Here is a 13,328-nt window from a genome sequence, read left to right as displayed (position 1 = left end):
AGAGAGAGAGAGAATGTGGAGTGTGTGCTTGTGTTTCTGTTTGTGTGTGTGCAGGTGCAGCTGAAGGGAGCCTTGAGTGTCTGTCTTCAGGGTCTAGCCACCTTATTTTAGACAGGGTCTTACTATGTACCCTCAGCTGGCTTGGAACTCAAAGGTCCACCTGCCTCCGTCTGCCATGTATTTTGGGGACAGATTCTGTCACTGACACCAGAAGTCTATCAACTAGGTCAGATGGGTCCCCTGGATCTGGGGTTATAGATGGTTGTGAGCTGCTATGTGGGTGCTGAGAAACAAATTGGTTCCTCCGGAAGAACAGCAAGTGTTCTTAACCGCCAATCCATGACACCAGCCCCTCTAGAGTTCTCCTGCCTCTGCCTCCCCAGCACTGAGATTATTGGCATACCCCACCATGCCAGGCTTTTTGCAGGGGCGCCAGGGATCGGATTCAGGTGCTTACATAGCGCTACATGGACTGAACCATCTCTCCAGCACTCCCGCATGGGTTTTAATAATGACCCTGCCAGCATTCTAAGAATCTTCCCCAGAAGGAGGCTAGAGAAGATGGGAGATTGAAGGAACAGGAAATTGAACTGGGCTTGGCCTTGACAAGATCTTGAAAACTTCAGGGACTTGGAATAGGGCTCCAAAAGAAGATGAGGGTAAGGGGAATGTTCTAGCCTTAACTGATCCTTTGTCCCTGTCTTCCCTAACCAACTCCCTCAGATGCCCGCTATGGGTGGTTGGCTGCCTTGCAGGACCGAAGCGTTCTTACCTCCCTGGCTTGGGATCTTGGGCTTCTGCTATTGTTTGTGGTGCAACATAGCCTCATGGCAACTGAGACAGTGAAGGCGTGGACATCCCGGTACTTTGGAGTCCTTCAGAGGTCACTGTACGTGGCCTGCACTGCGCTGGCCTTGCAGGTATGAGGCCTTGGCCACGGGAGACATAATTCGTGGCGTGCTTACACTGGAGGGACAAGACAAGTGTGTAAGAAAGCAGAAGATGCGAATCTCAGCTCCCGTCCCCCAGAGCACATGTTCCATTCATCAGCAGAGTCCTGTGTTTCTGACATTTCCCAGCACAGCCTGAGGAGTCTCACCCTTGCAACTTTGTTCATGTTGTCTTGCTTCAATTTGTTTCTTTGTTTCTCTGCATATCCCTGGGTGTCCTGAAACTCCCTCCTGCCTCCTTGAGATCCACCTGCCTCCGCTTCCTGAGTGCTGGGATTAAATGCCTGCGCCACCACTGCCTGGCTTGCTTCAAATCTTAAATCCTTCTTAGTTCCCGTCTTCCAAACCTAGGTCTTCAAGAGAAGACGCCTTCCAATTAGTCTTCTCATTGGGTGTTTGTCATAGGCTAGTTTGGTAGGCATCCAGCAGCCCCCATCCCATCCGTTTTGTAAATCCTGTATAGAAATGGATCATCCTCATATCCTCCACACCCCATCCCTAGCTCTCTTCATGATAAATATTTACTGTTTATACTCAGAGGAAAGAGCGGTAGGTTACTGTGGAGCCAGGGAGATCACTGGCATGCTTGGTTTCTTCATCTTTCCCCAGCTGGTGATGCGGTACTGGGAGACTGTACCCAGGGGCCCAGTGTTGTGGGAGGTTAGAGCTGAACCTTGGGCCACCTGGGTGCCCCTCCTCTGCTTTGTGCTCCACGTCATTTCCTGGCTCCTCATCTTCAGCATCCTTCTGGTCTTTGACTACGCTGAACTCATGGGCCTCAAACAGGTGAGGATCCTACATCCCTGCCTGAGTCTTCCGTTCTCTCCCTCCCGTACTCTGATTGCTCCTGGCTCTCTAGTCCCTTGCCTCCTTTTCTGATCGTCTCTGGGCTTGAGGAGGATGCCTGGGCCAGAGGCTCTGGCTTGATTTCCGGGCTCTTCCCTCTCTCCTAGGTATATTACCACGTACTAGGACTGGGTGAGCCACTGGCTCTGAAGTCTCCTCGGGCTCTGAGGCTCTTTTCCCACCTTCGACACCCAGTATGTGTGGAACTTCTAATGGTGCTGTGGGTGGTTCCCACCCTGGGCACTGACCGCCTCCTCCTGGCTCTTCTCCTTACCCTCTACCTCGGCTTGGCTCACGGGCTCGACCAGCAAGACCTCCGCTACCTTCGGTCTCAGTTACAAAGAAAACTCCAGCTTCTCTCCAGACCCCAGGACGGGGAAGCAGAGTGAGGAGCCAGCTCCATTTCTAGGGCCTGTTCTTCCTCAAAAATCAAAAATCCCTTAGCTTCCAGACCGTTTGATACAGACCAGAAGCTGGAAACCATGTGCTGAAGGGGCTGTCACTTCCCCTGCTTGAGACCTCGGTTCCAGGGTCCAGATCCCCTACTCTAAATTTAGAGTTTCAGTCACTGGCCTCCAGGGTCCATTTCTCTCCAACCAAGAGTGGGTACAAAGTCATGTCATCTCTTGGGGTTAACACAAGGCCTTGAGCACTCCCTCCTCTGGTACCGTTATTGGTTCTGCACCTCAGGGATCCCCTTCCTAGTTTCCACTTCAAGAGCTATGCCAGGGCCAGCCAGCAAAGTTTGCAGGTAGTGGATATCTCTTGTACCACTGTGCGTCTTCCCCACTCCTGCCATCATTTCTCCACCTCCTTATAGGTCCTGCCCTACAGATCCTAGGTGTCTCCTGTTTTTTAACTCGGTCTCCTACCGCGGTGTCTCCCGTTTTTAACTCGGGCTGACTCAGGGCTCCCTGCTCTCTCAAAGGATATGCGCTGCAAAAAAATAAAAAATTTCTACGTATGGTACCCAGTTGTCTGTCCATGTCTTTCAAGCCGCCGGACCAAGTGTGGGAAGGAAGCTGAGGCCAAGTTCTTGTGGCAGCAGCCTCTGAGGACCGCTGGGGTGGGGCCACACCCCACGGGCCCGCCCCCATGTCCCAGTCACCCAGTCCTGCTTCTTCCAAATATTACAGTTTCTCCGCGTAGAGATCAGGGAACCCATGGGAGACAGAGTATCTCTGGGAGGGGAGCGAACTCCCAAAGCCATTTTTCCTTAGACTCTGGGGCCTGGCAGCCGCCCACACCACCACGGTAACAAAGACTGGCCAGGGAAAGCAAAAGCACGGGGAGGGGCGGCGAGTGATGGGAAGGGCGGGTCTGACTCCAAGCAGCTGCCGCTTCCTCCCCATGTCCCTCAGGGGGCCTGAGTCACGGGCCGCCGCCCCGGGTCGGCCAGCTGGAGCAATAGGTCTGGACACCCAGCTTCTCCAGGGCTGCCAGAGGAAGTGGGTGAGGGCCTCTGGAGACAGAAAACGAAGAGCTGTGGATTGCCACTGCAAGAGAGGAGTGCCACCAGAGTCCCACGCGGGAAGGAGGGCAGCGAAGCCCCGCCCTTCGTCCGGCTCCGCCCTGCGCCCCCTTCCCTCGCCCCATTGTCCGTAGACAAAGCGGTCGCCGCCCCCGCCTGGCCCCCGTCTGAGTCTCCGTCCCTCCTCCTAGGCGCCCTCTTCCCTCCTCCTCTGCTTCCCACCCTCCCTCCAGATCTCCCTTTGACTCTCTCCTTTTCCGACGCCTGGCTCCACCGCACCTCCTCCTAGGGACCACAAGGCGTGTAAGTTGACTGTGGGGTTCCCACTTTAAGGGAAGTGTCTCCTGATCTCCCTTGGAGTGCCTCCCCTTTGTGCAGAGATTGCACGTCCGTGCAGTTCCCGCGGGTGCATGGCCCTCTGGGTCAAGGTCCCCCTGCGAGCGGGGTCCCTGGTTGGGGACAGCAGAGGCATGAAGCGGGTCCTCCGAGCGTCCGGGTCCTAGGGCGTAGTTGGTGGGGAGGCAGGCGAGGTTGAAGGGACTGGACGCTGGTGGACGCCAGAGTTCTGAGAATGCGTAGGCAGCACACCCGCTCGGGTACCAAAAGTCCCCGAGGAGGGTATTTCCCCTGACCCGCCTCTGGGGCGGAGTACGCGGTGGGGTGGGGGCCGGACTGAGGGGCGGGACCGAGCGCAGCCGGGAAGGCAGCCGGGACCTGCGGGGCCCGTGCGAAGAGGCGCCCGCTCCCTTGCCGGCTTTCCGCTCTCCCCTTCTCCCCCGGACCTCTGCCCTCTACATCTAGCCTCACCTTCTCACATCCCCTCCGACCCCTCCGCCCCCTCGCCAGCCGGTTCCCTGTTCTTCCTTCCCACTTACCTCCCCTGGGTACCGGGGGTAGGCAGCCTCGATTGAACCCGCTCACTTCTGAGCCCCAGTTCCCCCCGTCTTCTCTCTTTCTCCCCTGCTTTTCCTTCCCTCTCTTTCTCATATCTTAGGGACTGTCTAGTGCCTACAAACCCCCAATCTGGCGCTGCCTCTGCCCGGAATCTCGACTCTTCCTCTCCCATTATCCCCACCCCCAACTTGGCACCCAGCTTTTCTCTTCACTTTTTTAGCTCTCGCCTCTTCTGCCCTCCCTCCTCTCCCTGTTCCCTTCTGTCTTCATCCTTAGTTCCACTGCCCTCAGTTCTTAGTCTCTTCCCGCATCACTTCCTCCTCTCCCACCCCCATTCTCAATCCCCGGGCCCCTCTGAAGCCTACCCTTCCTGTTCCTGTCCCCCAGTGCTCTCTCCTTCACTTCCAGTGACCATGACTGCTATCCCAGATTGGAAGCTACAGTTGCTAGCCCGGCGGCGGCAGGAGGAGGCAGCAGTTCGTGGCCGTGAGAAAGCAGAACGGGATCGCCTGTCCCAGATGCCAGCCTGGAAGCGGGGAATCCTGGAACGTCGCAAGGCCAAGTTGGGCCTGCCTCCCGGAGAGGCGAGCCCTGTGCCTGGGACCGCAGAGGCTGGACCTCCGGACCCAGATGAATCCGCTGTCCTCTTGGAGGCTATTGGGCCAGTACATCAGAACCGATTCATCCAGCAGGAGCGACAGCGGCAGCAGCAGCAGCAGCAGCAGCAGCAGCAGCGAAATGAAGTACTTGCTGATAGGAAGCCTGGGCCTCTGGAGGCTCTAGATCGGAGATCAAGTCCTAATAATTTAAGAGAGCAGAGCCCCAAGGGAAGAGAGTCAAGAGAAGAGAGGCTAAGTCCCAGGGAGGCCAGAGATAAGAGGCTGTTGACAGGGGGAGCCCAAGAGTCATGTTCCAGGACTTCGGACGCTCGAGACTGGAGGCAGAGCCCCGCAGAGGCTCAGAAATGGAGGCTGAGCCCTGGAGAAACTCCAGAGGAGAGTCTGAGATTAGCAAGTCCCGAAGACGACAGTCCCAAGAGAAAAGAGGTATTGGAAAGCAGACTGAGCCCCGGGGGATCTGGCGACCAGAAGGCCTGCCTGACAGAGGCCCATAAATGGAATCTTGACCAGAAAGAACCCCAGGAACAGAGCTCAATACAGCTGGAGGCCACAGAGTGGAGGCTGAACTCAAGAGACGAGGGGGAAGACTACTTGGAGGAGTGTGGGAGAAAGGAAGAAAAACCGAGTCCGGGGATTGTCCTAGACCACTCTCCAGTGACAAAAGAGGGCCAAGACACCATCTCTGGAGAAGTGGAGACTGCTGCCGAGCGGAGACCTAGCCCTGTGGAGGATGGAGACAGGATCTCAAGACCCACAGAAGGCTGGAAATGGACCTTAAACTCTGGGAAAGCCCGAGAACGGGATAGAGAGACACGAACTCAGAAGCCGGATCCTCCAGCATCTTCAGAGAAGCACCTGGGGCCTTCTGGTTTGGAGGCTGGAGAGGAGGCTAAGAAGGAGGAGGCGGGGGCTCAGAGCAGGCCTCTGAGAGCCCAGCAGAACCTCCGCTCTGGGCCCTCCCCCCTCCCACCAGAGCACACCGGGGCTGGGACGGAAGGCTCCAGACAGCAGGAAGAGGAAGCAGCAGAACCCCGGCCCCCAACGACAGCCCCTCTGTCTCCCCCACCCCCAGCCCCAACTGCCCCCCAGCCCCCTGGGGATCCCCTCATGAGCCGTCTGTTCTATGGGGTGAAGGCAGGACCGGGGGTGGGGGCCCCCCGCCGTAGCGGACACACCTTCACTGTCAACCCACGGAGGTGTGTGCCCCCTGCCAGCCCAGCCCCACCGGCCACCCCAGCTACAGCTGATGCTGCAGGGCCTGGATCCGGGAAGAAGCGGTACCCAACTGCTGAGGAGATCTTGGTGCTGGGGGGCTACCTCCGTCTCAGCCGCAGCTGCCTTGTCAAGGGGTCCCCTGAAAGACATCACAAACAGGTAGGAAAGCTGCCACGCCTGACTGTGTAGAAGTCTCCTTCTAGCTCTGACTGGATGGCTTTTTAAATGTTCCTGTCTTCTACTCTTTTTATTCCTGCCACCCCCCCCCTTCCTCCCTCTGCACACACACCCTTCCTCCGGCTATCCCTCCTTTCCATTCATTTCAGAGCACCAAGGAGTCTACCCAGCAGTCAACAGCTGTGTTGGGGTGTGTGGTTTTCAGGGTGTGTCCGGCCCTGGTCCTTCTCCCTCATGCTCAGTCCTCCTTTTCCTTTTGAGCTTTTGATCCAGGCAAGCCCGGCTGGTAGGAGAGATGAGACTACCTTTGTGAAAACGGGGTGAATATACCCGGGAGGGCAGAGAACGTTCAGGGAAGAAGTTCAGGGAAGTTGGAATGAGCGTCTCAGCCCCACGAAAGAGGAGACCAGATCTACCCGAGGACATCCCAGGACAGAGGGGCGAGTGAGATGGAGCTGAGCTGGCTGAAGAGCAGAGAAGAGGCTTTTAGACCCCAAGTCAGCCCCTCCCCCCCCGAGAGGCATACAGAGGCCATTTGAAGTGGGTGACCTCGGGGTTGCCTGTTCCCCCCAACTGGGCAAATGTTAGACAGTGCTTTCCTTTTCTCTGGGGACAAGCAAAGCCTTCTCCTCTTCCAAAATATCCCAGTCCCCTCCCCCATCTTTCCTCCCTGGGCCTCCCTTCCCCCACAGAACTGGCTCAGCCTTGGTTTTCCCCTGTCCCTCCTTCCCCTGGCCTCTCCCTCCCCTTGGGGTAGAAAAAGAGAGAAGTTCATTTGCACTGAACTGAGCACGGACCGGCCCTGGCCCTGGCCCTGGCCCTGGCCCTGGCCCTGTGGGAGTTGGGGGCAGGGGTGGGGCCGAGGCCAGCAGAGGGTCAGAGGTTAGACTGGAATGCAGACCTGCAAGGAAACACTGGACAGGGTAACTTTCCCTCTGGCCCCGGCCCAGCTCCTGCCTCCTAGGCACCAATCAGTTTTCTATGTGAGAAAAATCTCTGGAGAAAGAAAGGACCACACTCAGCCGCCTTAGACCCAAAGGTTCCCCACCCAACACACATCTTCCCAGGGCCTGCCCGGGACACCTGCTCCTGCTTATTCTCTGTAACCTGTGTGTGTGTGTGTGTGTGTGTGTTTGGTGTCAGTAGGAGATCATAAGGCCTGAAGATCAGGGCTGAGCTCAGGGATCATTTGATTCTCCCCATGCATCTTTTTGTGTTTTTAATTTATGGACAGAGTATTCATTGTCACGATAGCATTATTGAATATGACTTTTGTTCTCTCACCCCTGTCCCAGCTTCACTAAAGCTCCAGCCCTCCCGGGGTGGCACCTAGGAGTGCACCTTGAGCCCTCAGGCTCTCTTCTCGGTACTTGGCAGATATAAAGGAAATTCTCCCAGGGTGAGGCATGCAGAAAAGTCACCTCCTCCCTGGCTTGTGACTTTGGGTAGTGAGCGGAGGGAGGCTCGAGGCTTTGTGGCCCAAGCCTAGGAACCATCTGGGGGAAGCCAAGGAGCCTAGGTGCAGTGCAGGACCTGTGATGGTCACCATACCTAGGTCAAGTAGGAGGGGCGGAAGTAGACCTTCCAAACAGGAAGCCTGGGGTGGGGGCCGGAAGGCTGGTGGGACGAAGTGGGAACACTGGGCCTGGGGGCCTGCCAGAGCTGTGCTCAGGATGTGGTGAGAGAATCAGGAAACAGCCTCACTGGGGTGGGGGTGGGGAGGAGGCAGCCTTGTTCCCTAGACATGACTGTCTACCTCCCTCAGCCCTCTAAGTCCACACCTGCACCTCCCAACCCTGTCTGTCTGTACAACCTCAGCAAGGATGACTGTGCCTGCCCTGCGCTGTCCCTGCCATGACCACCGCCCCTCGTCCCTCACCCTTCCTAAATAGTTCCTTTTCAGGCTGCTTCATCAAACTGATTCCTGCCACCACGAGAGACACCACGCCTGCCCTGGTAGCTGGTGCTCTGCCCCTGCAGACTCTTGGGCTAGAGACCCGCCCCTCCTTCCCTGGCCCCCGTGTGACCTTATATAGCTGATGAGAGAGGTTCCAGTGAGTCACTTCCCTCTCTGCGCACCCCCCCTCCGCGCGCCCCATTCGGGTTATGCATTCCTGAGAAGCCCAGTCAGAAGCTGGGGGGAAGTGAGGCAAGGGGGGGGGGCGGTTGACAGAAGTAGATATTGAAGTAGATGAAGGGACGAAAACAACCGTTTTACAGAACTAACGATAAACTACAGGGCTGGCGTGGGGGGGTGCTTAGGAGAGAGGATGGGCTTCTAGAAATTTGGGTAAAGCTGGCAGCAACAGAACCAATATGGGTCCCTTTCCAGATGCTGGCGTGTGAGCCATCTGCAGGCTGTCCCTCTATTCTACAGCTTTGCTCCTCTGTTGGGACCTCCCCTGATGTCTAGACAAACCTTTACCTTAGGCAATGTGACAACCTGTAAACTCCTTTCATGGCAACCACGGACATGAGTAGCCACATATAGTCAGCCTTCTGCAAACATGATTTCAACTAAGCACAGACCGAAAATATTCAGGCCCTCCAGGCTGATGGTTCAGACTTGTAATTCCATCTATGGTGTCAAGCTCAAGGCTAGCCTGGGCTAATTTAGTGAGCTCCAGTCTCAGACATAAAAAATTAAAAAAAAAAAAAAAAAGACTGGAGAGTTGGTGCAGCCTTTAAGAGCACTGGCTGCTTGCTGGGAACCTGCTCAGGTCCCAGCACTAAGCGGTGGCTCACCATCCTCCACCCCGGTTCCAGGAGATCTGATGCCCTCTTCTGGCCGTCTCTGGCACTGAATGCACATGGTGCCGGTACATGCCAGCAAAACACTAAACATGGAAAAAAAACGTTTCTAAAACGTAATAGACTTGAGAATGTATGGGAGTGGCTGCGTGAGTCATATGCAACACTGTGCCTTTTTATGTAAGGATCTGAGCGCTTGGGCATTGTGTGTGAAGAGGTTTTACTATAAACTCCCCCCCCCGATTTTTTTTTATGTGCATTGTTGTGTATGTTTATGTGAGGGTGTCGGGTTCCCTGAAATTTTAGTTGTAAGCTGCTATGTGGGTGCTGGGAATTGAACCAGGGACCTCTGGAAGAGCAGTCAGTACTCTAACTGCTGAGCCATCTCTCCAGCCCCCCCCCCCCTTTGTTAGTTTGGTTTTTGTTTTGTTTTGAGACAGGGTTTCTCTGTAGCTTTGGAGCCTGCCCTGGAACTCGCTCTGTAGAACAGGCTGGCCTCAAACTCAAAAAGATCCACCTGTTTCTTCCTTCCGAGTGCTGGGATTGAGTGCGCCACCGCTGCCTGGCTTCCCCCAAGATAGTAACAGGTTCTTTCATGGGTGAGGAGATAAGTGCTTATGCAAATATTAGTGCTAGGGTATGTGTAATAGGATCAGGACATAGAGCAGGATGCAAGTGTGGCAGCTTCCAAACAGGATGCCCTGAAGCAGAGGAGTCTGGGGGATATCTGGGGGAAGAGTCTTCCAGACGCCCAGAGGCGGAAAGTGCGTCTGGGCAGCTGGAAGGAAATCACCCTGCTGCCTTTGTGTAGGCTCTGGATGTTGTTCAAAGTGAGATGAAATGAGAAGCCATTGCAGCTGAGCAGAGGCAGAGGCAGGCGGATCTCCGTGAGTTCGAGGCCAGCCTGGTCGCCAGAGCTGTTAGACCGAGAAACCCTGTCTCAAGAAATAAACAACAGGGGTTGGAGAGATGCCTTAGCGGTTAAGAGCATTGCCTGCTCTTCCAAAGGTCCTGAGCTCAATTCCCAGCAACCACATGGTGGCTCACAACCATCTGTAATGAGGCCTGCAGGGAGAATACTGTATGCATAATAAACAAATATTAAAAAAAGAAAAAAGAAATAAACAACAACCAAAAAGAAGCCTTTTCAGGGTTAGGGTTTGGACCCTTTCTTAGGGACCGAGGTGTCACGTCTCTCTCATTCAGCCCCTAAAAGACTTGCAGACACGGGAGGTCACATGGAGGCCCTGGGGTACGGGCCACAGACATCCTGGAATCACCTGTTTATCTCCCTAAACCCTCCGGTTTGCAGGGCTAATCCCACTGTGTCCCCCCGGGGGAGGAGGGCAAAGGGAAGGGTGGAAGGACTCTGAAGACAGCCTGTGTTTTTAAGGATTTCTGTCTCTCTCTGGTCCTTTGCTTCCTCCTGCCTCTTTTTGTGGGTATCCTCTGGCCTCCTCTACATCCCTACCCAGCGTGGTCTACAGAGCGAGTTGCAGGATTGCCAAGGCTACACAGAGTAACTCCTCTCTCGAAAAACAAACAAATAAGCTGGGCGTTGGTGGCGCACGCCTTTAATCCAGCACTTGGGAGGCAGAGGCTGGCGGATCTCTGTGAGTTTCTCACCCTGTCTCGAAAAAATCCAAAACAAAAAAACAAAACAAAAAAAACCACAAATACTTATGTATTTTATGTGTCTTAGTGTTTGCCTACTTGTATGTGTATATGCACTACATGCATGCCTGGAGCCTGCAGAGGGCCTCAGTCGTGTTTTCTCTGAACTACAGAAGGTACTGAACCAGGTCCTCTGGAAGAGCGTCCAGTGCTGTTAACTACTGAGCCATTGTTTTGTTTGGTGTCGTTTGAAGGGGGGAAAAAAATCAAGCTGTAAAAGAAAGTCGAATCCTCAACTGGAACGGGGTGGGGGTGGACACAACGAACTTTGGGGTGCTTAAGACCAGCTGCACTCGGATCTGCTCTCTGCGCCCTCCCTCCCTGGGGTGCTTTAGTAATGAACTTGCTTCCTCTCCCCTCTCTTCCCACCCTCAGCTCAAGATCTCCTTCAGTGAGACGGCCCTGGAGACCACGTACCAATACCCTTCCGAGAGCTCGGTACTGGAGGATCTGGGCCCGGAGCCTGAGACTCCCAGTGCGCCCACCCCCTTGGCGTCACAGCCTGACGACGACGACGACGACGAGGAGGAAGAGGAGTTGCTACTGCAGCCTGGGCTCCAGGGCGGGCTGCGCACCAAGGCCCTAATCGTGGGTAAGCAGCTGGCGGGCGGAGGGCGCCCCCTGCTGTCCATGGTGTGGTGTTTTGAAGGTTCTTGGCCTGATTCCCTCCTGCAGATGGAGTCTCCAGATTTCAAAACCAGGGCTCGCTGGTTCTCCAGATCTCCAGTCTGGTTAAAAATACCCGAGTTGGGTCAGACGGCCTAGAGTATGAATTCCAGCTCGTCTGTTACTTACGGTGTGATCCCGGATCCATCTGGGCTTAGTTTCAATTTATCTTGTGTGGGGTGTGCACGCCCACACTCCAGGAATTGAATCTAGGGCTTTCAGCATTTTAGGCAAGTGCTCTGATCAGTATCCCCAGCCTTCATTTTATCATTCTTTGCTGGTTTGAGACAGGGTTTCTCTGGGTCGCCCTGGCTGTCCTGGAACTCATTCCGTGGACCAGGCTGCATTTTGTCATTCTTTTAAAATACAGTTAGTAACTGTGTCCTGGGCTTTTTTTTTTTTTTTTTGGTTTTTCGAGACAGGGTTTCTCTGTGGCTTTGGAGCCTGTCCTGGAACTAGCTCTTGTAGACCAGGCTGGTCTCGAACTCACAGAGATCCGCCTGCCTCTGCCTCCCGAGTGCTGGGATTAAAGGCGTGCGCCACCACCGCCCGGCTAAGAAAGCTTTTGCAAAGCACCTGGACTGATATTAAATTACTTCACCTTTGCTTGAGATGATTGTGAGATCAAACAAGATACCCAGCTAACTGCTGGTGACAGGCACACACACACCGCACACACTGTGAAGGACTTCTACCTGCCACTCTTCAGCTCTGGGTTACGTGGGGAGGCTGGTGGCAGAGGCTCTCCCCACTTCGCTGTCTTGATCACTCCTTCTTTTGTAGATGAGTCCTGCCGGCGGTGACCATCTTCCAGTCTGGGCCTGTACCTCCCCGCTTCCCATACCTGAAGATCCTGGAGTCCGGAAGATTCAGAGCCGACAGACTCTGGCAATGAGCCTGACAGGGAGGGGCTGTGAGCACATTCCAACTTGCTTCTGGGGCAGAGCCAGTAGCCTATATTTACCCCTACCCCAAGGTCCCCTGTGGGTGTGGTCACGTGGGCTGGAGCATCCTCTGTGAGCTAACAGTGAGCGTTAGGTCCTCGGGCGGAACACAGGGTTCACCTGGGTTTGAGATAGATGGAACACCTCCAGCCCCATGACAGGGTACACTGTCCCCACAGCCTTTGACTTCCTGCCACTCCCGGGGACACTCAGGATTTAAGCATTCACCTCCCTGGGAGGTCTTGATCCCACTCCATCCACAAGCACCGTTTTCCTAGGTCACTGCCCCTTTGTTTACAGCCTCCTCCTCCTCCCTTGATCACAGCCTGGTTTACATACCCACCAGCTCCCTGTCCCGCCTGCCAAAGTCCCAGGTTTACAAGCTCTGCCTACCCGGCTTCCCGAGGAATCCTCTACCCTCCTCTTGTTTTATTGAGAGTGACCTGGGGAGGTGTGTGGCTTTCTTCACCTTTGCTCAGTATTACTGTGCCTCAGTTTCTCCCAAGAGAGAAGGCTGAGGGGGTCCTAATTCTGAACCCCATGAGAATTATTTAATTCTGTTCCTCCACGTGGTTCACATTGAATTGAATTGCAGCGTGGGGGGCACTAAAGGAGGTGCCTCGTTTCTCGCCTATTGCTCCTTTATTAATTGCCTGATTTGTTTCTTTTTGTAACTTTCCATAATAAAATGGAGCTCTTTTCAACTCTCTTGCTGCTTCTTTCTTTTTAAAATTTCCTTTATTTCCATTTTGTGTGAATGAGTGTCTTGCCTGCGTGTATGTGGTGTCTGTGGAGGCCAGAGGACGTTGGAACCCCTGGGTGCTGAGCATCAAACATTCCCTAGAAGAGTAACCGATGCACTACTTAACCACTGAGCCATCTCTCCAGCCCCAGCTTTGGAGCCTGTCCTGGAACTTGCTCTGTAGACCAGGCTGGCCTTGAACTCACAGAGATCTGTCTGCCTCTGCCTCCTGAGTGCTGGGATTACAGGCGTGTGCCATCATCGCCTGGTCTCTTCCTCTTTATTAATTAACTTATTTTGTGTATAATTATGTTTTGTATGCTTCCAGCTCACCGTCCCCCCCCCACCACCACCCTTTTTTTGAGAGTAGGTGTTTCT

The 13,328-nt window shown here is 54.6% G+C and overlaps 2 protein-coding genes across 2 annotated transcripts in view; both read left to right on the top strand.

Moving 5' to 3' along the window:
* The window catches only part of Nrm (nurim), a 4,208-nt gene extending 1,443 nt beyond the window's left edge, over window positions 1-2,765 (top strand). The window contains exons 2-4 of the mRNA XM_005370750.2: window positions 724-920; window positions 1,560-1,736; window positions 1,904-2,765. Coding sequence (XP_005370807.1) covers window positions 724-920; window positions 1,560-1,736; window positions 1,904-2,185 — 656 coding nt within the window. The 3' untranslated portion in view covers window positions 2,186-2,765. The remainder of the gene's footprint in view (window positions 1-723; window positions 921-1,559; window positions 1,737-1,903) is intronic.
* Window positions 2,766-3,258: 493 nt separating this feature from the next.
* Window positions 3,259-12,906, top strand: Ppp1r18 (protein phosphatase 1 regulatory subunit 18). The gene is made up of 4 exons (XM_005370748.3): window positions 3,259-3,570; window positions 4,570-6,155; window positions 10,974-11,190; window positions 12,048-12,906. Exons 2-4 carry the CDS (start codon window positions 4,575-4,577, stop codon window positions 12,065-12,067), a joined length of 1,818 nt encoding a protein of 605 aa, XP_005370805.1. The 5' UTR covers window positions 3,259-3,570; window positions 4,570-4,574; the 3' UTR covers window positions 12,068-12,906.
* The last annotated feature ends 422 nt before the right edge of the window (window positions 12,907-13,328 follow it).

This window comes from Microtus ochrogaster, unplaced genomic scaffold (assembly GCF_000317375.1).
Source record: "Microtus ochrogaster isolate Prairie Vole_2 unplaced genomic scaffold, MicOch1.0 UNK87, whole genome shotgun sequence".
NCBI lineage: Eukaryota > Metazoa > Chordata > Mammalia > Rodentia > Cricetidae > Microtus > Microtus ochrogaster.
The sequence above is the reverse complement of the archived record's forward strand: the minus strand, read 5'-3'. Positions and strand labels throughout refer to the sequence as shown.